This window comes from Vombatus ursinus, unplaced genomic scaffold (genome assembly GCF_900497805.2).
Source record: "Vombatus ursinus unplaced genomic scaffold, bare-nosed wombat genome assembly UNPS02014773.1, whole genome shotgun sequence".
In the NCBI taxonomy this organism is placed as follows: domain Eukaryota; kingdom Metazoa; phylum Chordata; class Mammalia; order Diprotodontia; family Vombatidae; genus Vombatus; species Vombatus ursinus.
In genome coordinates, this window is record NW_020954551.1 from 20,489,278 (window position 1) to 20,513,089 (window position 23,812).

Genomic DNA, 23,812 nt, shown 5'->3' on the forward strand with positions numbered 1-23,812 from the left:
CTACTACTACTACTACTACTACTACTACTACTACTACTACTACTACTTCCCATCCTGCAACTGGCTCTAATGATGCCAAGGTTCCTATGGTGGTACTTCAATAGATAGCCCTGTGTTCTCACTGATGCTGATACCCACCCCCTCCAACGAAGCTGCTTTTGTGCCTTCTCATCCTCTGAGACTCTTCTCCATGTCCTCCCATTAATCCCCCATAAGGGGGATTAATTATTAATTACCAATATTGCTGAGGGTTTTCCAATAGAGAAGGGGTTCTTAACCTTGTGTCATGGCCCCCTTGAACAGTCTGGTGAAGCCAATGAATTCTTTCTCATAATTTTTAAATAATTGAAGGAAATGCTAAATTTCAGGTAGAGGGTAGTGAAAATAAACATGTATTTTTTCCTATAGTAGACCTTCCCCCCCCAAATGTATCCACAGAACCCCTCCAAGTGACCCTTGCTCTAGATTTTTAGAACTCTTGAAATTACAGCATCCCATCCCAAAAATCCCTCTGTCGGTGCCAAATAAACTGAAGTGGAAAGTGTGAACAATTATCTGGATCACTCACACTCTCTGTACTATTTTTCAACATAGCTTCCAAATTAAGGTTAGGGTTCTAGAAGCATCTCCTATTCTTGCCCATTGAGAAGAAACTGTTGACACCTCATCTTGATCACAGCCTTCTTCCTATGGATGTACCCATTTGTGCTGGCCACACACATTTCTTGCCCTTTAAGCAAGTCATAAGAGGATTCATCTGCACCTCTAAAACCCTACCTAGAACAGGAGAGGGATGTACAACCTCTGCTCCCACTTAGAAAATATCTTCAGGTTGGATAAAATTGGGTCAGCTGACTGAGTGTTGAGCAAATCGAAAAAGACATAAGGTAACAAAGTGTTGAAGATTCACTGGACCTCAAATCCTTTTTGGGATATGCTATTAAAGTAGCTATAAGACTGTGGGGAAATTGCAATCTCTCTGGACCTCACTTCTACCACTTGTAGATGAGGAAGTTAATTCTGAAAGTTCCTTCTACGTCCAAAAAGGATGAGGAAAAAAATATCCGGGCAACTCTGCCTATTAATTTCTCTCTCTGATCCAGTACCTTCAAAGACAAAAGAACAAACACTGGGTAGATAAGTCAAGGTAACGCTGGTAGAGTCTTGTGGTATGAGGCTGGGAGTTAGGGGATATAGAGGCAATAACAGAGATAAGAAACAGTGGGGCCCAGTTTACCAAGAGACTGGCTCTGGTATGTACCCAGCACCAGCTGAGCAGACAAGATTCTTAGCAAGCCCAGGAGTGAGAATTAAGTCAAGGTTTTGTTCCGACCTGGGAAGCGAGGGCTGCAGGAAGTATAAGATACGTAGTTGACAGAGGCTGGCTAAAAGGTGCCAAGGTAGAACAAGGGATAGTGTTGGCCTTAAGGTATAAGAGAAAAGCTGTGGAAGGAATAAGGATGAAAGAGTGGTGAGATATAGTAGAAAGAACATTGCATCTGGAATTAAAAGATCTTCCCAATCCCTTGCTAGGCAGTGCAGTGGATAGAAGGCTGGATTTAAATCAGGAAAACCTGAGTTCAAATTCGGCCTCAGAAACTTACTAACTGTGTGACCCTGAGCAAGTAACTCAATCTTTGTCTGCCTCAGTTTCTTCAACTGTAGAACTGTATTAATAGCATCTATTTTCAAGGGTTGTTGCAAGGCTCAAATGAGATAATATTTGCAAAGTGCTTAGCACAGTGCCTGCCACATAACATGCATATTCTCTTCCCCTTGCCCCTTCCCAGCTGGCAGGTTTCCCTGGTGAAGGAATCTGGGAGAAGGGAAAAAAGACAGGGTTTTCTGCACCCTATAAAAAGACATGCACAATGGTGGTTTTCTCCTATTTTGCAATAGAGATGTTCATAAGTTTTCTTTCTTCTTTTTTGGAAACGTGAGTTGTCAAAATGTAGAAAGCTCGTCTGACAAAGAGTGGAAACAGAAGCACGATTTTCTGAACGCTCATCCATAAGAACAGGCATAAGCAAAGAACAAGGGCTGAATAGCTACATTGGTTTGTTACAGACTCATCCATGCTGAATTTAGAAAATGAAACAGATCACTTGATGCTTTAAGTAACATGAAATGAAGGATAGAGCCTATTGTACTCAAAGGAAATTCCCATTTGTTTCTACATCAGTAGAACAAGAGAATTCATGCTGCAAACTCACAGATTGGGTTCAGAACACTGTGAATTCATAGCACAAAAGATAGAAACATATGTCACTCCTAAAGCAAAAATAATGAAAAATTAGTTTTTATCATATATTAAAATTAAACAAAACTTGAATAGCTACCAAAATATAAGTTTAGGAAAATAAGTTTGGGCAAACAAAATTACTGAAAAGAATGAAACATATGTCTCTAGCACAACTCTTTCCAGTGACTTAAAAAAAAAAGTATTTCATGCTCTGTGTTTACAGTCCCCCTTCTCCACTGTATTATTCTGGCCCCATTATCCTATGCCATTCAAGACTCAAAAGCTTGGAAACTGGCCATATCCAGATGAGTGCAAGGACTCTGGGAGTCAGCTGATGACAGTGTCAATGCCAGCTTTTCCAAGACTTTTTTTCTGCACAATGATGCAAAGCTCCTGATTATCCCTGTTTCCAATTGCCCCAACTGGAAAGTTGCCCAGCATGTTGTGAAAGATGTAACTGACCGGCTGGGTCATGCATCTGGGTGACACCACTGACACCTTTTAGTTTTCCGGAGACTGTGCAAAGTTCACGTCCGAAGATGCTGCTGGTGCTGCTGCTTTATGTAGACAGCTGGGAAACAGCCTGGGGGCTGCTGATGAACTGACAAGAAACACACAGGAAGTCTGAAACTTGGTGGTAGACATGAAGGGGATTTTAGACAGTGTTGGGGGAAGAAAATGGAAAAAGAGGCCATCATAGTTACTGGGAATTGTAAAAAAAAAAAAATAATGATGATAATAATGAGAGCTAGCATTTCCATAGGCTTTAAGGTTGGCACATTCTCACATCAACCCTGGGAGGTAGGTACTGTTGTTATGCCCATTTTACAGATGAGAAAACTGAGGCAAACAGGGTGAAGTGACTGGCCCAGGGTCACACAGCTAGTAAGTGCCCTAGGCAAGATTCTAAGACTATTAAATTATAGAAGAGTTGCAGACCTGCAACTGTGAAAGGAGTTTCACACACCAGAAGTCCCAGACACCTCCTCCCTATTAAAAAAAAAGGTTCTTTAAGAAACAGCTCAAAGAGAAAACATTAATAGATGATATGAACAAAATAATCATCAGTCACTGGGGTACGCAAACAGATCTACAATATGGGTATCCTTCCAATGATACTGATGGTAACACATCCATGTCTCCCCATCCTGTGTGACTCTGATTCATGTCCTCACATCAATTCACCACGGCATCCCATCTAACATTCTCCAAGTTCTCTTGACATACTAAGGATACCAATGGAAAAACAGGCTCCATGAAACAAAAGCAAAAAAAAAATTAGGTTAAGGTATAAAAATAAATGGAGACTAGATACAATGGAAGTTAGTTCCAGATGGCAAGAGTTTGGGATGTGGCCTTCTACCAAAATAGTACTTAAGAAGATGTGAAGTGATAAAGGGAGGCAGACATTTAGACAAAAAGTAGAAGAGAGTATGGGGTGGTTCAGTGGATATAAGGCCTACAGAATTTTAAACCATCCAGGCTTAAAGCCACCCATCTGATGTGGGCCAGAATTTATAGGATCATAGATATGGAACTGGAAGAAGCCCCCAAATCATCAAGTCTAGTGATGTCAAACTCACAAAGAAATAGGGGTCATTAAGCTGTACAAAAGGATCCCGCAGGCCACATACTGACTTTGAAAGTCAGACATATTTCTTTTTTTATTGACACATCAATGCATTATAATCAGATAGGAAGTACATTTTAGTGTGGTTCAGCCTGCACCCAGGAGTGTTGTAGAGTCCATGACCTCAGGTCTGATACCTCTGATCTAGCCCAATCCCTTCACTGTACAAAGGAGAAATTGAGGCCCAGGAAGGCTGAGTGATTTGCCCAGGGTGACACAGCTACGAAATGTCTGAGGCTGAATTCAAATCTGTACCTTCCTAAATCCAAATCCAGAGCCCTTTCCACTCTCCCATGGCCAAACAATACTTTTTTCTTTTTTTTAGAAATTCAAATAAAAATGGATAATAAAGACAGTTGTCTTTCCCAATATTTCCAGTAATAGCCTTGGCTTTTTAAACATCATGCTGTTTTCAAATGGCCTCAGCAGAAAACCTCAAGATGTGTGCTTTTCTTTTTCGGCACATCTGTTTCTCGGTTTGTATGGCTGATTTTCACAATGTTCCATCTGCTTTTTTGTTTGAACATCCACCGATATCTAAAAATGAGTGCTTGATAGTTACTGGGAAACTAAACAGCAACAATGGTTTGCTTCCTATTTTAAAGTAGGTGTACACATCTCTGTTGGGCATGGAGAGAGGTGGTTTGGAGAGGGGCAAAGGAGAGGAGGTTAAAATAAAAATAGTCATTTTTACTATTTGTGGACATTCCTATCTGGAACACAACAAAATGGGGCAGGCCAATTTCTACTGCCAGTGAAGTCGGGAGTTCTTATTACATCACTTTATAGCACAGAAACCACGTTATCCACTTAATCATCTTTGATAATTGGAAACAGCATAAACACAAATCATTGAAATGTCCAGATGATGAGAAATTTAAATTGTCATTACTCCCATCCCGGTCCCTTGGGTCTTTCACCAGAGCCACTAAGAAGTGGGAGAACAGGACTGACCATCAAATTTATTTTCTTTTGGCCCAATCCTGACAATATAGCTAGCAAAGTCATGCAACTGACCAGAAGTTTATAATTGGGAGGCAATGGGTCTGCATGATTCATAAATGAGGTAATGTACTCTTGAATAATGTGTGCTATTTCTTTTTCATGACAATCACTGCAAACTGTGCAAATATTTCTTTAAAAAATCCTATTTTTTATGTTTGATATATTTGTGCATATAAAACCTATATCAGGTTGCTTGCCATCTGAGGGGGTGGAGGGAGGGAGGAGAAAAAAATTTGAAACTCAAAATCTTATAAAAGTGAATGATGAAAACTATCTTTATATAGAGTTGGAAAAAAAATACTATTAAATGGGAAAAAAAGAAAACCCTATTGAAAAAATCAAGAAGCATCAAAGCAAATTACTTTTGTAGTACCCACTTCCATTCCTCCAATGTTTTGCAGCTTTCTTTTTTTGGGAAGATACTAGGTATTCAAATACTTTATGGATGAAGTATACACTGAACTATAGTACTATATACTATTAACTATATACTGGAACAGCTCCCATGTCAAAGTACTAAGATAACTTCTTTATGACTAGTCCCATATCTAGTCATGTGACAAAACTCCTAAGAATGGTATTTCTGCAAGGCTTCAGGATAGAATTACCCACTTTCCATAACTGGTCTCTAAACACTCATCTCATTCCCACCACTAATGAGAATCTCACTCTCAGATTCTAATTATGAAATAATTATCCAGAACCAATGTTTATTAGACCATCATACAAGTGAACCTAAAAAACACAGTCTCTATTCTGTAGGCCCACAATAAAAATAACAATGAAACCAAACAAGAAAATACTCAATCCCATCTGTCATTTTCTCTATATAAACAACGTTCTACCACTTCCTTTTCTGTAGTAAAGTTATTAGAATATTATTCTCTCATTAGAAAATATTCTCTCATTCTGATGCAGGATGACTCAATACATAATTATTTACTCGAACTTAACTTGTTAAGCAAACCATGGTTCTAGACTAAAAGGATGTGGATTCAAATCCTACCTCTGAACCTTTACTACCTGAGTTATCTTTGACAAGTCATATAACTGCCTCAGTTTCCTCATCTGTAAAATGAAGAGGTTGACCTGGATGACCTCTTTGGACCCTTCCATCTCTAGATCTATGATCCTGAGTTGCTAGGATCAGACGATAACAAAAGAATATCAGAGTTTTGCTACAACGTTGCCCGTTCGATGCAGGCATGCTGTGAGGCCTTTTAAGTATTAAGTGTCTTATGACAAAACTATTTGGGTGTTTTATTACGTGGACCCCGTTGGATGGGGCCCAAAGTACACGCATCTTATAATCGATTCTCATCATCTAGCAAATACTCTGACGGATCATTCTACGATAAATTCTGAAATGGAAGTCACAAAGAGAAGCCGGTTCCAACTCCTGAATAAAACTGTTTACTTGTCTCTAATTGCTGTCACTTGTAGCACATGGGTCCCCAGTGCCTAATACACATGATGCAAGCTTAATAAATACTTATCAATAGAAGATGAGAAAGGTCTTTGGGTCTTCATTTTCCCTATGAGGAGCTGAACTCAAATGGATTGGCCAGAATGCCACTTAATTAACTTATCAACAACACAGTGAAAACATCTCGTGTAATGTTCAGCCACAGAAACTCTACCGAGTGGTGTGTAATTTTAGACAGTTGGCTCAAGGTGTTTCCCACATCTGGAAAAGCTTTTAATACAACTAAACTGTCAATTAGGTTCACTTATTTACAGTAGTTACAAAGAAGAAAATATATTTATGTGATGTGGGAGCTATGGAAAACTTACTCTGCCGGGATGACAATCTTGAACTGAGCCCAGACAGGCAAAATATTTTGCTGGACAACTATGGACGACGGAGGGGAAAAAGAAAAAGATCCACGTCTTCAACGAAAGCTCATATTGGCCTGGTGATCTGTCAAGCATTCATATTCCCACAAAGGACAAGACAGCTCTTTGGATTTCCAAGGAGATAATAAATACATGCCTAGAGAACCACCCAACAATAGTGCATTTCAGTCAAGCTGACGAGTTGGGTTCAGTTGAATCCAGAATCTTTTGCTCCCTAGAGAAAAGCTATCAGTTCTTGATCATTCAAGGGAAGCAAGTCGTAGAACCAAATGGGTGTGTGACAAAGAGAAGACCTGAGACAGAGCCCAGAGTCATAGACCCAAAGCAGAAGAGAGCTATAAGAAGCCCCTTTGTTTTGTGGATAAAGCAACTGAGGACTAGAAGTTTAACTGACTGATCGGAAGGTCAAACCCATTAGATAGAGTCAACATTCCAATCCTAGCCAGGCAGCCTTTTCCTCTGAATATATTTTCAAACAACTCTGAAATGAAGGGGACATCACCATGCCCATCTTGGCCCAGAGCCAACTTTAGATTAAAGGACACCTTTTAATAAATTATTTGCCTCTTGATCAGTTTTCTATTTACTATTCAAAGAGATGACCGAGATAGATTAAATGATATTGGCTCATTTAATGGAATACTTCCAATTCTTTTAATTCTTTATACTAGAATAAGGAGGAAGAGGGAGGGGATGTGATTTCCTGGCTGTAGGGAACTCCCTCTACCAATTCAGATCTGCCACTGTTTTTCAACCTACAGCCTTAAAAAGTTGCCTGGGGCACCTAAGATGTTGAGTGACACTAGACAAAACTTGAACTCAGGTCAACCTGACTCTGAAGCTGACCCTCTAGCTACTACACATACCCCAGCTGCCTCTCCTATTAGCTATATGCAACATACAATGAAAGCTGAAAACATCAAGGGAGTAGCATTTTATGGAAATCCACCCAATTCGAGATGTAAAAGAGAAAAATACTTATAATCTGTAATTCCAAATTGAGAAAAAGTCCTTTTCCGCCTATTTGAATACTGACTGAGTCACAGTAGCACATTCTGTGGATAATAAAAGGCATAGAAGGCCCTTAAAAAGCTCACCACATCACAATCTAGTATTATGGAGTGCCTGACTGATTAAAAAAAACAAACAGTTCAGAAGGCTTTCTTAGCCAGATTCTGGACCATAACAACAAATGGTTAACTTGACTTCAGGAGATAACTAGATATCTTCCAGGTTTCCCTAACACCTAGAATATGCTGACTGCTGATCTGTCCTACTTCTGAGACCACCGAAACCACGTGAGGCAACTTGGTGCCAGTCTTTTTTTTTTTAAATGGATGACCTCAATTCTCCATCAGAGGCATATAAAAGTCCAGAGCTCAGCACCAACTTTCAAGCCAGAAGTTTCTCTATGCAAGATTACATAGTAACTTCTTGTCCTCCAGTAAAACCCTGATGATGAGCCTCACTCCCACCCAAGTGATCTTCAAAACATACAGTTTTGAGTAAATGTATCACATTTTTTGATTCAGAGAGTTTAGCCAAACACTCTAAAATGGAAACAAAAAGGCAAGAAGAAATAATAAACTAGGTTAACAATGAATGATATATAAACTCCAGGGGAGTGAATGGCTTATTTATAAATAAAAGTATCACTTCAAAATATTCAGGAAGTCCATATTGCAAGACAAACTCTGGAAATCTATCGAGTGGCAACTCTAAGAGGATAAGCAGCAGGTAGGATTAAAAAAATAGTGTTTCTGTTTTTATTTTGGCAACACACCCTCACACAGCCCTTTTGTGTGCCTTCCGAGCCGAGCCCGTGGTGAGTAGCTGAGCTGTAAATATTTGCCCTTCGCCCAGGGTCCGCCAGCTGCTAAGACTGCAGCTGACAGACAGACATATCTGTGGGCGAGGAGGGAGAAAGTATGTCTGAGGGGGGGGGCTTCTAGCAGACCTTGATGATACATATGCCAGGAAACTAGGCGGGGGGGGAGTGGCCCCGGGGGAAGAGTTCAGCACCAAGGCAAAAGTAACAAAGCTACCGCCCAGATCCCCTCGTGTCCACCCGCATTCCCCTACTTTCTCCCCATTGGCCCCCGGAGGGTGTCCTAGAGCCCGGGTGGGCTCAGGGCACAGCTTCTATTCCCAGCTCCGCATCTGCTCCAGTTCGCCCCGCCACAGGCAAATAGCCCAGCCAAAGCGGCGGCGCCCCCATTACCCTCCCCTCTTTCCCCACCCCCACAACTTCCCCCAAAGCAAAGCATCGAGCCAGCGGGGAGGGGGGATGAGAAGGAGGGGGAGTCTCCACTACCTCTTTTTTCTGCTTGCAAGAAGTACTGGTCAGGGGTTCCTTGTCCGCCTCTCCCCCAGTACCCCTTGAGAGGGGAAAGAGGGAGGGAGGCTGGAGAGAAAAGGAAGCTGGAGAGGAGGCGATAGCTGGTGGACAGGCGGGGGGATACTGGGAAGGAAGGGGCAGTAGATGGTAGAGAAGGGGTGATACCAGGAATAACTAGTGGAGAGCGATACCGGTGGGAGGGGGCAGTAGCTGGAGGAGAGGGGTGATAGCTGGTGGAAAGGAGCTATACCTGGGAGAGAGGGGACAAGAGCTAGGCAGAAGGAGCTACAGTTAGGGACAAGGGGTGACTATAGGAGGGGACGGTAACTGGAGGAAAGGAGCGATAGCTGGTGGAGAGGGAGCGACGGGAGAAGGGCGATGCTTGGAGGAGAGGGGGAAGATGGGACATTAGCTATGGCGACGGGCAAGAGTGGGAGCCGAGCGATGAAGGCAGGGGCTTGCGAGTGGAGAGGGGGGTGGGATCTGGGCCAGGGCGCCCCTCCCCGCGCCTTACCTTGCTGCCCGGGGAAGCGACGCTGCGGCTGAGCGAGTCGAGCCGGGCGCTATACTCCGTGAACTTCTTCTGGTAGCGCAGCGCTGTCATCTGCAGCTCCAGCTGCACCGCGGCCAGCTGCGCCACGAGCGACTTCTCGCGCTTGCCGGCCCGCAGCGCCTCCTTCTTGAGCTCCTTCTCGAGGCCGGCCACCTTGGCCTGCAGCGCGCCGCTGTGCGCCTTGAGCGCCTGGAAGCAGCAGTGCGCGCCGGGCCGCAGCTCGCCGTGGGTCAGCACCAAGCCGCAGCCCTGCTCGCACAGGCCGGCGGGCCGCGCTTCGCAGCGCTCGCGCATGTGGCTGTCCACGTCCTTGAGGTTGAGCACCTCGCCGCAGCCCGGGTGGCGGCAGCGTGCCGGCGAGTAGTCGCACATTTCGACGTGCTCCCCCAGCTGCTGCAGCTTCACCACTCGCTCGCAGCCGCGCCCGTGGTGATCACACTTGATGTCCAGCTTGAGGATGAGGCTCTTGAGCGGCAAGACGTGGTTGAGCTCCTTGGTGGAGATCCGCTGGCACTGTACCGGGCAACTGCCCTGCTGCACTACCCAGGGCAGGACGCAGCCGGCGCAGAACACATGACCGCACGGGGTGGTCAAGGGGTCTTCCAAGACCTTGTTGCACAGATTGCACTTGAAGTCCGGGTCCACGTCGCCATCGAAGCGATCCAGCTCGAAGCCCATGGTCTGCAGACTTGGGCACGGCTTGGTCGGAGAAGGGAGCTCGGGGCCAGCCTGGGATAGGGGGGTGCGGGGCCGGCCGGAGAGACCACACGCACAAAACGCTCAGCCGCCGCCGCCGCCGCCGAAAGTTTCTAAGAAATCCCCAACTCCTGGGAGTGGTGGCGAAAGTGGAGCGGCTCCTCCACCGCCGCCGCTCGTCATCGGGAGAGGCGTCCCAGACAGGCTGGCTGCGCGGCTCGCTCTCCTCGGACTGAGCTAATTGCTCGAGACTTCCTTGGAAAAGGCTGGAGACGAGTTCTCTACCGCATTTGCGCGAGTTAACGCGCAGCTTTCTGCCGGAGGCAGCCCGCCTCTCCTCCCCCGCGCAGAAGGGGGCGGGTGGGGGGTGGGGGTCAGGGTGGAGAGGGGGCTGGGGACCCGGAGGGAGGAGGCCGATCGCCTATGGAGTTCTTAAGCATGCGCAGGGGTGAGATTGGCCATCCAGGTTCAGTTAACTTGGGACGGGGGCGGGCGGGGGAGGGGGAGGGGGGACTGGGCACTTTCCTTCTCTCCCCTCCCACCCCACGTCAAGTTGGAAAGGATGAAAATAAAGCTAGGAGAGGGAAAGCGAGGGAGAGGGAGAAAGAGACTTGAGCAAGATGTAGAAACCTTCGCTTCTTTTGTTAATAATACCGTGCATCTTAGAAGACATTTCGAGGCTGTTTTCCCCCTTTTGGCTGTCTGGCCCTCATGCTAAGAATCTGGAAAGAAGAATTTGCCAAAGCTTATGTTCTTTATTTCCAGGATAGTTTTGGGAGAAAAAAGAGGAATGGAAAGTCTTTCCTTTGACTTTTTGCTGTTTTTTTGGTGATCATATAAAAGGCCAGAGCAACATCTCTAAGCCTAGTTTGGAGGATGAGTGGATGGATCTGGATTAGCCATCTTACTCAAAACATGTCAGTCATTCAGTCAATAAACATTTATTATGTGTCTACTCTGGGCCTGGCACTATGCTAAAGCCGGGGGACGAAAAGATAGGCAAAAACAAAACAAACAAAAACTCAGCTCCCAAGGAGCTCACAGGTTGATAATGGAGGAGATGACAGGTAAACAATTATATATATAAACAAGATATACAAAGGATAAATCGGAGATAATCAGAGGAAGGCACTAGAATCAAGGGAGGCGGGATGGAGAAAAGCTTCCTGCAGAAAAAAGGGATTGTAGTTGGGAAGCCTGAGAACCCGAAGGCAGAGAAATGAGGAAGGAGAACATTCCAAGCATGCGAGACAGTCACAGAAAAATTTGGGCTAATAATTGTTCTTATAAGACAATGAGAGTTTAATTGTGAAATTTTCAGTACCTCCCTTTCACAGCGGATCAACACAATATAATCCAACAAGTTTTTGGGTTTTTTTGTTTTGTTTTAGGGTGTATGCTGTCCTAGGGTTGAGGATACAGAAAGGTTTTCCCGGCTCTGAGGCTTAGTTCAGATGTTCAGTCATTTTTTTTTTCAATCATGTCCAAGTATTCCTGACCTCATTTGGGGTTTTCTTAGCAAAGATACTGGAGTGTTTTGCCATTTCCTTCTCCAGCTCATTTTAGAGATGAGGAAACTGAGGGAAACAGATTAAGTGACTTGCCCAGGGTCACACAGCTAGTGACTGAGACCAGATTTGAACTCAGGAAGATGAATCTTCCTGACTTCAGGCCTGGCATTCTATCCACTGTCCCACCTAGCTGCCCCTAGTAAGTCTGTGTGTATATGTATGTATGTATGTATGTATATACATATATATGCACATATATGTGAATTTTCAAGAGCTAAATGAAACTACTCCCACTTATTTTAGTGGTATTTGGAGTACAAGGAAGATTAATAATAGCATGTAGAAAGTTGGTGTTTTCCTTAGCTGTAGCTCTAAAAAGGTAGTGGAAAACCAGAGTTCATAAGAATGAAAGGGATAAGCAGAGTTCTTGATTAGAATTCACTATCCCAGACCAGATTCTGAAATGGAAAATTCAGAGTTGTGCATATACTGCATTTCTGTGGATTGCAAACCAAAATTACATCATCTCTTGTGGAATCGCCCCCTTTACATGTCCAGTTTTATACTTTAGGCAGAGCACCCTGACTTTTTAAGGAGAACTGGTTCTCTCTGGGATCCTAATAATTACTTGTTGTTTAAATGACCTTTTAAAAAAGGATAATGTAGTCATTTTGTCGCACTTGTTCTTGTTATAGACTTCTCCACTAATCTCCCCAATGTCTCATGGTTGCATAAAGGTGATTCTAAGTTATTTGGAGTTAATTAACTTGAGAGAGCTTCATCTCCCTCTCCTCCAGAAAATGGCCACCAAATAGTAAATTTCATAAGCAGAACAACTTAGAAAGACCATTTGCTAAAGCAGTGGTTCTCAAAGTGTGGTCTGAGGAATCTTGGGGGTCCATGAGGTCAAAATGATTTTTATAATAATACTAAGACATTTTAATTTCCAATATAGCAAGTATCAATACCTATAGCCCAGATAAACAAAGCTTTTTGAGGGATCCTCAATAATTTTTAAGAATGTAAAGGAGTCCTCAGACCAGAGTTTGAGAGCAATACCATACTAAGTCATGAAAGAGTTGTAGTGGAAAGAACATCCATGCTGATGAATTCATAGGGTTCTGAAATATCAATGTATGGCTATTGACAGAGATGGGATAAATGGAGCATTTGAGGCCCATGTATGTAATGTTCAAGGTTTGGTTTTGTTGTTCTCTGACTTTATGAAATAAATGGAAATAGGAAGCATGTTGCTTCTACCAAGTCCTGCTTTTGGGCCAACTTCACAAGAATGCTCATTAGTGTGGACAAGGCAATAATCTTCCCACCCAAATCCATGATTCCAAAGAGTGATGCTGTTCTGTACAAGGAGAAATATGTGCCTGCCTTGGATGTCGCTCCCTAAAAAACTACATCTTCAACACTTTCTAGGCACCAAATGGAGGCATTGGAGTTCTGCTAATGATGTCTAGGTTGAGAATGATAATTTTGAACAAATCCCTACCCTGAGTTTCCTCAGCTGTCAAATGAAGGGGTTGCGCTAGATGCGCAGAGACCTTCTAGCTCTATTTCCATGATCCTATGAGCCCATGCCATTTTGCAATCCAGGTCACTAGACGTGCTGAAGCAATGGAATTGTTGGCTTACTTTCGGTTGGTCTTATCAAGAAAAATTGGAACAGGATTCATAGAACTCTTCCTTCATGAATTGGAAGAGAGAAAATCCTTGAAGAGGAAAGGTAGACTCCTTAATTTTGCCTTGCATAGTACCTGGCATATAGTGAGCATTTAACAAATACTTGTTGATTGATTAAGAAGAGAAATGATAGGATCACAGAATAATAGAGCTGTATGTGGCCTTAGCTATCATTTAGTCATTTTACAGAAGAGGAAACTGAGGACCAAAGAGATTATGATAAAACCTTCAATTTAATTCAATATCTAAGTATGAAGGACAGGCAGGTGGCATGGTAGCTAGGACACTGGGCCTAGAGTCAGGAAAATCGAATAGACAAGTGACTTAACTACTATCTGCCTCAGTTTCCTCAACTGTAAAATGAAGATAATAATAGCATCTACTTTCCAGGGGACGTGTGGAACAAATAAGATATTTGTGCTTAATACAGTGCCCGGCACAAGGTAGGTGCTTAAGAAGTGCTCATTCCCTTGATTACTCTGTGCCAGGTGCTAGGGATAGAAAGACAAAAAAAAAAAAGTCCCTGTCCTCAAGGAATTTAGATTCTACTGAGGGAATAGAATCAGTAAACTGCTAAGTAATACGAAGTGATGTTATTTTCACTTCAAAAATGAGAAGATAACAGCAGTAAGCAGACTGAGCCAGCAGACTGAGCCAGCAGAGAGCAAACACAGAGATGTGACCTAGCTGGGGAAGAATGTTGAACCGATGATTTCAGAGCCACCAAAGAAAACAGAAGAAGACTACAAGCAATATTAAGGACTAGATCTGGTGTGGCAGGACCTGCTAGAAACGGAACCACATTTTTAAACATTGAACAAATAACACCTTGATTTGCATAATCCTTGAAATGGAAGAGAGAAGCCTATATATTCACTTCAACAGACATCAAGTAAAAATATGCTCTCTATGAAAAGCATTGTTCTAGGGGCCTGGGGTTCAAAGATAAAAACTTAACAAAAATCCTTTGCCTTCAAGGAGTATTCTGATGTATCTAGCTTGCCGCTCAATTAGAGATTGGTCCAACTTTGTAGATTATTCCTGGTAACATAGGGTTTTCTTCCCTTCTTTCCTACCAAATCCTGGGTATAGGTCATTGTCCTAAAGCCAAATAGAAATCCCTGTTCCCTCATTTATAAACAACTCCAAGACCACCTAGTGTAACCTCCTTATTTTAAAGATGAGGAAAGTGAACCCAGAAGGAAGCTAAGTGACTTGCTGAGATGACACAAATAGTATCAGAGACAGAATTTAAACCCAGGTCATCTTCGGTCTGGAGCTAGTACTCTTTCCACCATACTACACCATCTCCAGAGTATTGTATCGTATGGTCTTTCCTTTCTGTTGCTATGAATAATCATTACTTAGTGGTGTGTGTATGTATGTAGGCAAACCCTGAGGTATAAACACCTAACTTATACCCCATGACCCATACAATTAAAAACACATCAGTTCCCCTAGCCCAGATGGGCCTTCTATGGGGGAAAAGAAAGTGGCACTTTTAGCAAATCTGTAGGTTCAGAAGTTAAGGAAATATGAATTTAGAAAAAAGAAGGGGAAAATAAAGAGACTTGATCATTGGGGAAGGGGAAGGCCTAATGCCAGTAAGACCTATCTACCCAAGTGGCGACTTCCAAGCTCAAAATATCTTTTCCTTCTTTGCTTTCAGTTCTTGCTTTGCTTGTTAAAACTGCCTGAAATTCCACCAATTAGAAATCCATATGCACTGGCAGGCTTTTTTTTTTTTAATGTAAAGCCCTTGAGAAGAATTAAGTAGTCATTCACACATGAGTATAAATTAGTTCAACAAGATCATCTTCTTCCTAACACTTAACAGATCAGTTTCACTGAAAGACTGAAAGGTTTTAATTGAGAAAAGGAATGATAGATAATTGGAGCATGGAATACTTCTTGGGGCTAAGGCAGACCAGAGACCTTCAAAGTGGGGAACGTGAAAGTACTACAAATGTTGGAACCTGGAGCAGCTAGTATTTGGAGATAACGGAGTAGGAGCCAGGTCCAGGAGGAGGTATTTGGGCATCTTAGGTATGGTGCCTAGCACATAATAAACATTTAATAAGTAATCCACAGTGCCTAGCAACCAGTAATGTTTGTTGACTGACTACCCTTCATTTTTGACAACTGAACATCTTTTGTGTCTCTGTGAAGCATTGAGCCTTCACTATAACACATGACTTGATATATCAAAAAGAAAAAAAAAATCACAAGTCATAGCAAAAAAAAATTATAATAGTTTTCTGGTATTAGAAATATATACATTTATAAAAGGAATAGGGCCTAGACCTCTGGTTTCATTAAGGATAGTGAACTCCAAGGTAAGCAAAATCAACCAAGGCAGGTTCTGCCTTCTCTGCAACTGACAGTCCTAGAAAATTGCCTAGAGGTCCTGAAAGCTAAGTGACAGCATCTCATACATATAGGAACTGAGGCAAACAGGGTTAAATGACTTGCCGGGGGTCACACAGCCAATATGTGTGGCAGGGCTTGAATTCAGATTTGGACAGATTCAACACTGTACCATGCTACCTTGCTCAGTAATCCTGCCCCAAACTTCTCCTAATTTCAATGCCTTCCATCTATTAATTATTTCTTGTTAATATGCATATAGCATACATTATATGGACAGCTAGGTGGCTCAGTGGATAGAGTGCCAGACCTGGAGTCAGGAAGACATCTTCCTGAGTTCAAATCTGGCCTCAGACATTTACTAGCTGTGTGACCCTGAGCGAGTCACTTAACCTTGTTTGCCTTAGTTTCGTCATCTGTAAACTGAGCTGGAGAAGGAAATGGCAAACCACTCCAGTATCTCTGCCAAGAAAACCCCAAATGGTGTCACGGAGAGTTGAACACAACTAAAATGACTAACCATCCACAAAAAGCTAACGTATATATTTGTTTTCATGTTGTCTCCCCCATTATATTATAAGCTCCTTGAGGGCAGGGACTGTCTCTTGTCTCTTTTTTGTATCTTTAGCACTTAGCACCATGCCTGGCACATGGCAGGTGCTCAATAAATACCCATTTATCAATTGCCACTCTCAGAAAACTATGATGATCAGGCTTCTTGAGGGCAGAGACTGTCTTTTGCCATTGTTTGTAACTCCAGTGCTTGCCTGGCACATAGTGGGCACTGAATAAATGTCTTTGATTGATTGATTCCTGATTTCACAACTCCCCTCCTCCCTACAATGTGTTATATCTAGGAAGCTTCCAAGCCTGCTTACCCCCAGCCACTGCTTTAATAAAAGGAAGTCAAAGAACTTTGTGTATTTCATCATTTTTAACTAGGGCCATATGGGTCCCTGGCCAAAAAAGGAGGATACTGACTGCTTTCTTCTGTCTTTTTCTTTCTCCTTTTTCTCTTTTCCTTTCCACTTCAGTAAAGATGTACGAAGTACCTACTATGTGCCAGGCCCTGTGTTTATTTCTCTTCCTCCATTTTCTTCTCATTCTCCCTTCATCATCCCGCCTAACACTGTTATTGCTAAAGTTGACTTTATAGCACAAGTTACACTGGCTTTTAATGGATTAGTCTGGGAATCCAACCACCATGGGAAGATGGCTCTGAATTCCCCACTATTACCCATACACTTTTACTACACAACTAGTCCCCCAATAACTTACAAATGAGTTTTTTTATTTCACAATGGATGGGCAAATTAGGGACCACCCACACATTTTGGTTTCAGAATATTTATGTATTTTGTGTATGTGTATAAAATCATAGGATAATGAATTTATGGGTGGAAGGGACCCTAGAGACCATTTAGTCCAACAAATAACTCTGTTTTTATAGATGAGGAATGTGGGTCCCAGACCCATCAAAACTGAGATGTGGCACTGGTAGAAGTCAGAAAAGTCTGTGTTCAAGTCCTGCCTATGATGCGTACTAGCACAATTGTGGAAAACTTCAGGAAACAAAGAAGTCTATTCTGTTTGGTTCACATCAACTAGAATGAACCCAGACTGGGTTACTAATTCTAAAGATAATTATTGAGACATTACCTAGAAAAATGCACAATCCATATATTATATGGGGAGAGAGAGATAAGAAGAGAGAGACAGAGAGACAGTCAGAGATAGAGACAGTGAAAAAGATATGCGTGTGTTTGTGTCTGTAAAGAGAGAGAGAGAGAGGGAGAGAGAGTGAGAGAGAATAAAATTTTATCAATACAAGGAGCTTCTTCTGTTAATTCTGAATGACAACTGTTCTTCAACTTCTGGTGTTAGACAAGAGATGCCTGGGGCAATTTAAGAGGTTAAATGATTTGACAAATAACCCACAGGCAACAAAATGTGTCAGAGTCAGGATCTGAATCCAGGTCTTCAGGATCCTCAGGTTTTTCCTCCTTCCATTCGCTACCCAGTGCTACTTCCCAATTATAATTTACAGTTTTTAGTAATAACCAAGTGATCATAAAACATAGGATTTAAAGCTGGAAAAGGCATCAAAATGTAGTACAGAGTCCTAGATTTGGAGTCAGGGGACTTGAGTTCAAATTTTTTTTCCTCTTTCTTTTAGGCAATTGGGGTTAACTTGCCCAGGGTCACACAGCCAGTATGTGTCAAGTGTTTGGTCTGAGGCTGGATTCGAACTCAGGTCCTTCTGACTTCAAGGCCAGTGCTCTATCCACTGTACCACCTAGCTGCCCCTTGAGTTCAAATTTTACCTTGACTATTTATTACCTGTCAGAATTTGGGCAACTCACTTAACTTCTCAAGCACTGAGTTTCCCTTTTTGTAAAAGGAAGAGTTGAAGTGCATGAATTCCAAGGCCCCCTCCAGCTCTAAATCTCTAGTCCTATGTTCCTAAAAGGCCATAGATGTTGAAAGGATTTGCACAAGGTCACAAAGATAATAGATGACAGAACCAGGATTTGTACTTGGGCCTCTCACCCCCACATCTAGTATACATAAATCCTAAGGACTTAAGGAATTTCAGGAAAAGGAATGAGAAATTTTCTGGGTTAAACAAGCAGTGCAAATACTATAATATTTAGCAGCCTTTTTATTTGTAACCATTGGAATATTTCAATTTAGAAATTACATTTTCAATCATTTCATTTCACTGTGTTGGTGTATGTATATAATATAAAAAAAAATAAATCTGCTCTTTGAAGTAGTTACAGACCCACACTGGGATCTAGGAACTCATTAATTTTAATTTCTGCTCTGGTACAGACTCCTTTACTCTCATTTACTCTATAAAATTGGCATCATCATCATAATGATGATGATAATAATAATAATCCTGGCTTACCTAACGTATCGTAACGATGGCTGATTAACTAATTTTTATTTATAAAACACCCTGAGGAGCTCCATATAATTATTTTAAGTTGATTAGGAAGACACGGTCTTCTGCTTTCAAGTATGACAGGTTACATTTTAATTTTGCTCTTTCCACAGGGACAAAACATTACAAGCTGCTTTCATCTGTTGTCCTTCTGCTGATTTATTTAACTGACAAAATGTAGGAAGAAGATAATAGTGACTTTCCCTTGACGCCTGGTGCTCCTAACACCAAATGCTCTGTTTTTATTATTCACCAGAATCGCTGCATCAAAGGATGTAAAGACAATAATTTTCCACGCATAATTTCAAATTGCGGAATGGATAGACCTGTTCACAGCTCTACAACATTATATTAATATATAATTATCTCAATATTTTGTCATCATATCTAAGGCTTTCCAAAAAAGAAATGGGCTGTCTTTGGAGACAGTAGTCTGCCCCTCTCTTGAGGCCTTCAAGCAAAGGCCGAATGACCTCTTTTCAGGAATATTCTAGAGGAGTTTAGTTGTGATTTGGGCTAGATGGAATACAAAGCTCCTTCCTATCCAACTGATGCAGTGGATCGGGTGTTGAGTCTGAAGTCAAGCAGACTCCTCTTCCTGAGTTCAGATCTGGCCTTAGACACTTCCTAGCTGTGTGACCCTGGGCAAGTCACTTAACCCTGTTTGCCTCAGTGTCTTCATCTGTAAAATGCTAGAGAAGGAAATGGCAAACCACTTCAGTATCTTTGCCAAGAAAACCCCAATGAGGTCTGCGAAGAGTTGGACACAACTGAAAAATGACTGAATACTAAGAATGAGTCTACAATTTTTCCATCAGTCCTGTTGCTGAAAAATACAGGATTTCCCAAAATGTCTTACTTCAGTTTTAAGCACTAAGACTTCTTGGGACAGTCTGTACAAATCACTCTGTTAGCCATCAAAAGACAGTTATAAGTGTGAACAAAAATAGGTATGATGGTTTCTAAAGTAATGACAATTGTAATTGTAAGGAACAATTTGATATGACAGGTAAATCAATGGATTAGAGGCAACTTGTTATAGTGGATAGACACTTAGCTTTGGAATCAGGAAGATCAAGTTTCAAGATCCACCTCTGATGTATACTGAATGTGTGACTCTCAGCAAGTCACTTCACCTTGTCGCTGCTCCAGGTAATTATCTAAGACTAGAATTCACAGTAACAGTAACACAGCAACTAGAATTCACGGGCCACACAGGTAGTAAGTGTCACAGATGGGATTTTAGTCCAGTTCCTCTGATCCCAGAGCCAGTTCTCTTTCTTTGGTGCTAAATTTTGTTTTACCATCTCCCAAGCAATGGGCATCCACTTTGTTTCTATGATTTTTTTTTCTATTATAAAAATAGCAGTACGATTAAAATTTTCATTTACCATCATCTGCTCTGCTTGATCTCAACTCTACCAATATCACACCTCCCCCATGATGAGCGCATCACCTGAAATCTCATCATCTTGGAGACTGATTCAGCTTTAACGCTCAACACCTCCTCAGCACCCTCAGTTGCCTCTTCCCTCTGATTGGAGGTTTGGAGAACGGAGTAATGAACAGTCAGTCCTCCCAAGGCCTCCCTTTATACAAGGCTCAGACTTTTACAGCTAACTTCATTTGCCATTGGCTGATCTGCTTGGTTTCAATTCAGTGAACATCCTGTCCCTCCATCTACTACCCTCTAGGGCTCCCTTCCTCCCTTCTTCTTTTTGTGTATTTTCTTCCAATAATAACAATAACAACAACAACAACAACAGCAGCCACAATGATTGCCCTTCTTGAAGGAGGAATTATCTTTCTTTTTCCTTTTTGTATTCCTAGTACTTAGAACAGTACCTGGCACATAGTAGGTACTTGATAGACATTTATTTATTATCACTACATATAGGACTTTTCATTTTGCTATTGACTTTCTTGAGGGTAGAAGCTGAGTAAAGGGATCACAGGATCAAAGGGTGGTGTTGTTGTCCAGTTGTTTCAATCGTGTCCAACTCTGTGACCCCATTTAGGGTTTTCTTGGCAGAGATGCTGGAGTGGTTAGCTATTTCCTTTTCCAGATTATTTTATAGATGAGGAAACTGAGGCAAACAGGGTTAAGTGACTTGCCCAAGGTCACATAGCTAGTAAGTGTCTGAGGCTGGATTTAACTCACTGCCCTGATCAAAGGGTACAGCTAGCTTAATGACTTTTCTTGCTTAATTCCAAATTGTTTTATGGGATGGTAGGGCCAATTCACAGTTTGACAACAGTGTATTAATTTGCCTGTCATCCTATAGCCCCTCCAACATTGACTATTTCAAGGATTTTTTTTTATCATCTTTGTCAATTTGTTGGATGTGAGCTATAACCTCAAAATTGTCTTAATTTTCATTTCTCTTATTATTAGTAATGGAACATTTTTTCATATGGTTGTTGATAGTTTATATTTCTATTTTTGAAGACTGAAGACTGACTACTTATCTATTTGGGACGGATAAAAGATTGTTTAATCATCTAACAACAAAATGAAACATAACATGGTAGTCTAAAATTTTAACTTTCAACATAGTGGTTTAGTTCAATTTGGTAATTGGCCCAATGTTGTCATAAAAAGCAGTGAATATAGTAATATGGTAGCACAATCTACCCAGGGTAACTGTTGTAGTTAAGCAAAATGAAGTAACATTTAACACTTCCATTGCCTGTAGGTATTGTGTGGGAAAAGACAAGTAACATAATTACAGTGACAAGCTTTCTCTATGTGGACAAAGTTCATTATTTGGAAAAAAGCAAAGAATAAAATGAAACAAAACACAAACTTCAGATGCTGTTCTATTTTCTGCATAGGTAAAGTGGAAAATGTGTTCCAGTGCCATCACATTCTCTGTAATTTTGTTGAAGAGTACATTTCATCTTGATGGTCTATGATGAGCTTTAGAAAAGGAATATGAAAGAGATGAAAGGAGTCACTGCCTAGACAGACGAAGGGGACAGTGAATCAGTTTATCATTGGTGAGAATCTTTGAAGTAACATATAATTTATCTCTGTGTTGTGTAAGCTGAAAGATGAAGATAAAACTAGAGTCAGGGGGTTCATATTGGATATTCTCTACTTCAAAACTACAACGATGTTGATGTTTCTATGATCTTTGAGCTATCTGAAATAAATATATATATATATAGAGAGAGAGTTATATATATATATGTGTGTGTGTGTGTGTGTGTTTAATATGAAATATATGTATATGTGTATATATTGCTTGTATTTTCCAGATAAGATTATTCACTGGGAGTGGAAATGCCGACCTCTATTTATTTCTTGTTGAGGTTACCAGGGGTTCAGAGTCTGGAGATTATAGGTTCTAAAACTTGATTTTATCTGTTTATTTGGGAATGATTAGGATGCAGGAGACTGATTCAGGTTAACCACACTCACAGTGGTTTGATTGTCAGATACTGGAGAATGCCAACTTACTAATTTATATTGAGAAATATCCCGGATGGAAATTCTCATAACAGCTTGTCAGTTTCTCTTCTCAAGAAGAAAGTCTACTTGGAAAGCCAATTTAACATCAGAGGGTTACTTGGCAAACACAGAAACTGAATAAAGGAGGTTAGCTCATCTTCTGTGGTATACTCTGAGCCTCAGTTTCCTCATATATAAAATGAGGATCATAATTATAGTAATAATAACTACCTCTTCAAGTTATTGCAAGGCCCAAATCAGATAATCTATGTAAAGTGCTTTTCACACCTTAAAGTGCTGTGTAAATGTCACAGTTGCTTGTTAGTTTCATGACCGATTTTTAAAAAAATTTATCAGTATAGTATCATAAAGCCAGGATAACATAATTCTCCCATCTTCCCTACAGGCCCATAGCTACCAAGTAAAATGGAAAACTTCTACTGCTCATTGGTGACACCCAGTCCTATGGGCAGTGCCAGGTAAACAGTAACTAATTTTTACTATCCAACAATCCTTTCTGAATATTTTACTATGTCACCATAAACTTCAGCTATTATAAAATTTATGCAAGACAGATGGTTGCAGTTTCTAAGATTATCTTTTATCAGTTGCATTTTTAATTGATGTCTTTTTTAGGGAGGCACCCTAGTTCCCTGGCAGAGATTTATGAAATGCTATGGTCTTATCAGCAGTATGCTTATAAACCATCTTGCAGGGTGGGTTTAAGCCAGCAAAAATGTCATGCAGTCTGTCAGTCATTCTTAGTTTCAGTTTCAGAAGGTAATTTTTTTTCTTTTGGTCCTTGTCCCCACATTCTGAGGGCACAGTTCATTTGGAGACTATATTTCTCCCATGTGCTGACTATAGTAGCCTGTAATGACAGGGGTCATAGATTAGCTGTAGCAAATAGGCAAAAGAAATAAAGCCAACAGCCTAGAATGTCACAAACAGATAAAGGAAGGTCTGTATCTTAGATTTCGGTGGCTAATGATATATTCACTTCTACCAAGTGCTCGTCCTACAAGCCTCCTGCTTAGTATATCAAAGTTTTGTTTCTCTAGCATCTTCTACCAAAATTCTACTCCATTGCTTCAGCATGGCATGGAAGAAACACAGGATTCTCTAAGGTTATATACCATAGGACCGTAAGTTCTGACAGATTCATTCAAGCTGGAAAGGCTTCAATTTGGGGCTTAAGGATGGCCCAATATTCAAGGACCAGCTTGAATAAAATTCAATATCAAAAAAATAAAGTTCAATATGGAGATATACTTACGTATCTTTATTTCAAAGCAATTGCTGATCTGCATTGGTGGAAAGTATTTTCTTTTCTGGTCATTCTCTATGCTAATGAAATAACAGGTCTGATCCGGTCTGGTGCCTATACTCCATATACATATACATACATATACATACATATATACATAGATATACAATATACATGCAAACACTTACATATATTATCTGTCTATCTATCTATCTATCTATCTATCTATCTATCTATCTATCTATCT

General features: G+C 41.2%; 1 protein-coding gene across 1 annotated transcript in view; it reads right to left on the reverse strand.

Annotated features, from left to right (window-relative positions):
* The window catches only part of PDZRN3 (PDZ domain containing ring finger 3), a 283,690-nt gene extending 273,151 nt beyond the window's left edge, over window positions 1-10,539 (reverse strand). The window contains exon 1 of the mRNA XM_027864044.1: window positions 9,587-10,539. Coding sequence (XP_027719845.1) covers window positions 9,587-10,303 — 717 coding nt within the window. The 5' untranslated portion in view covers window positions 10,304-10,539. The remainder of the gene's footprint in view (window positions 1-9,586) is intronic.
* Window positions 10,540-23,812: the final 13,273 nt, after the last annotated feature.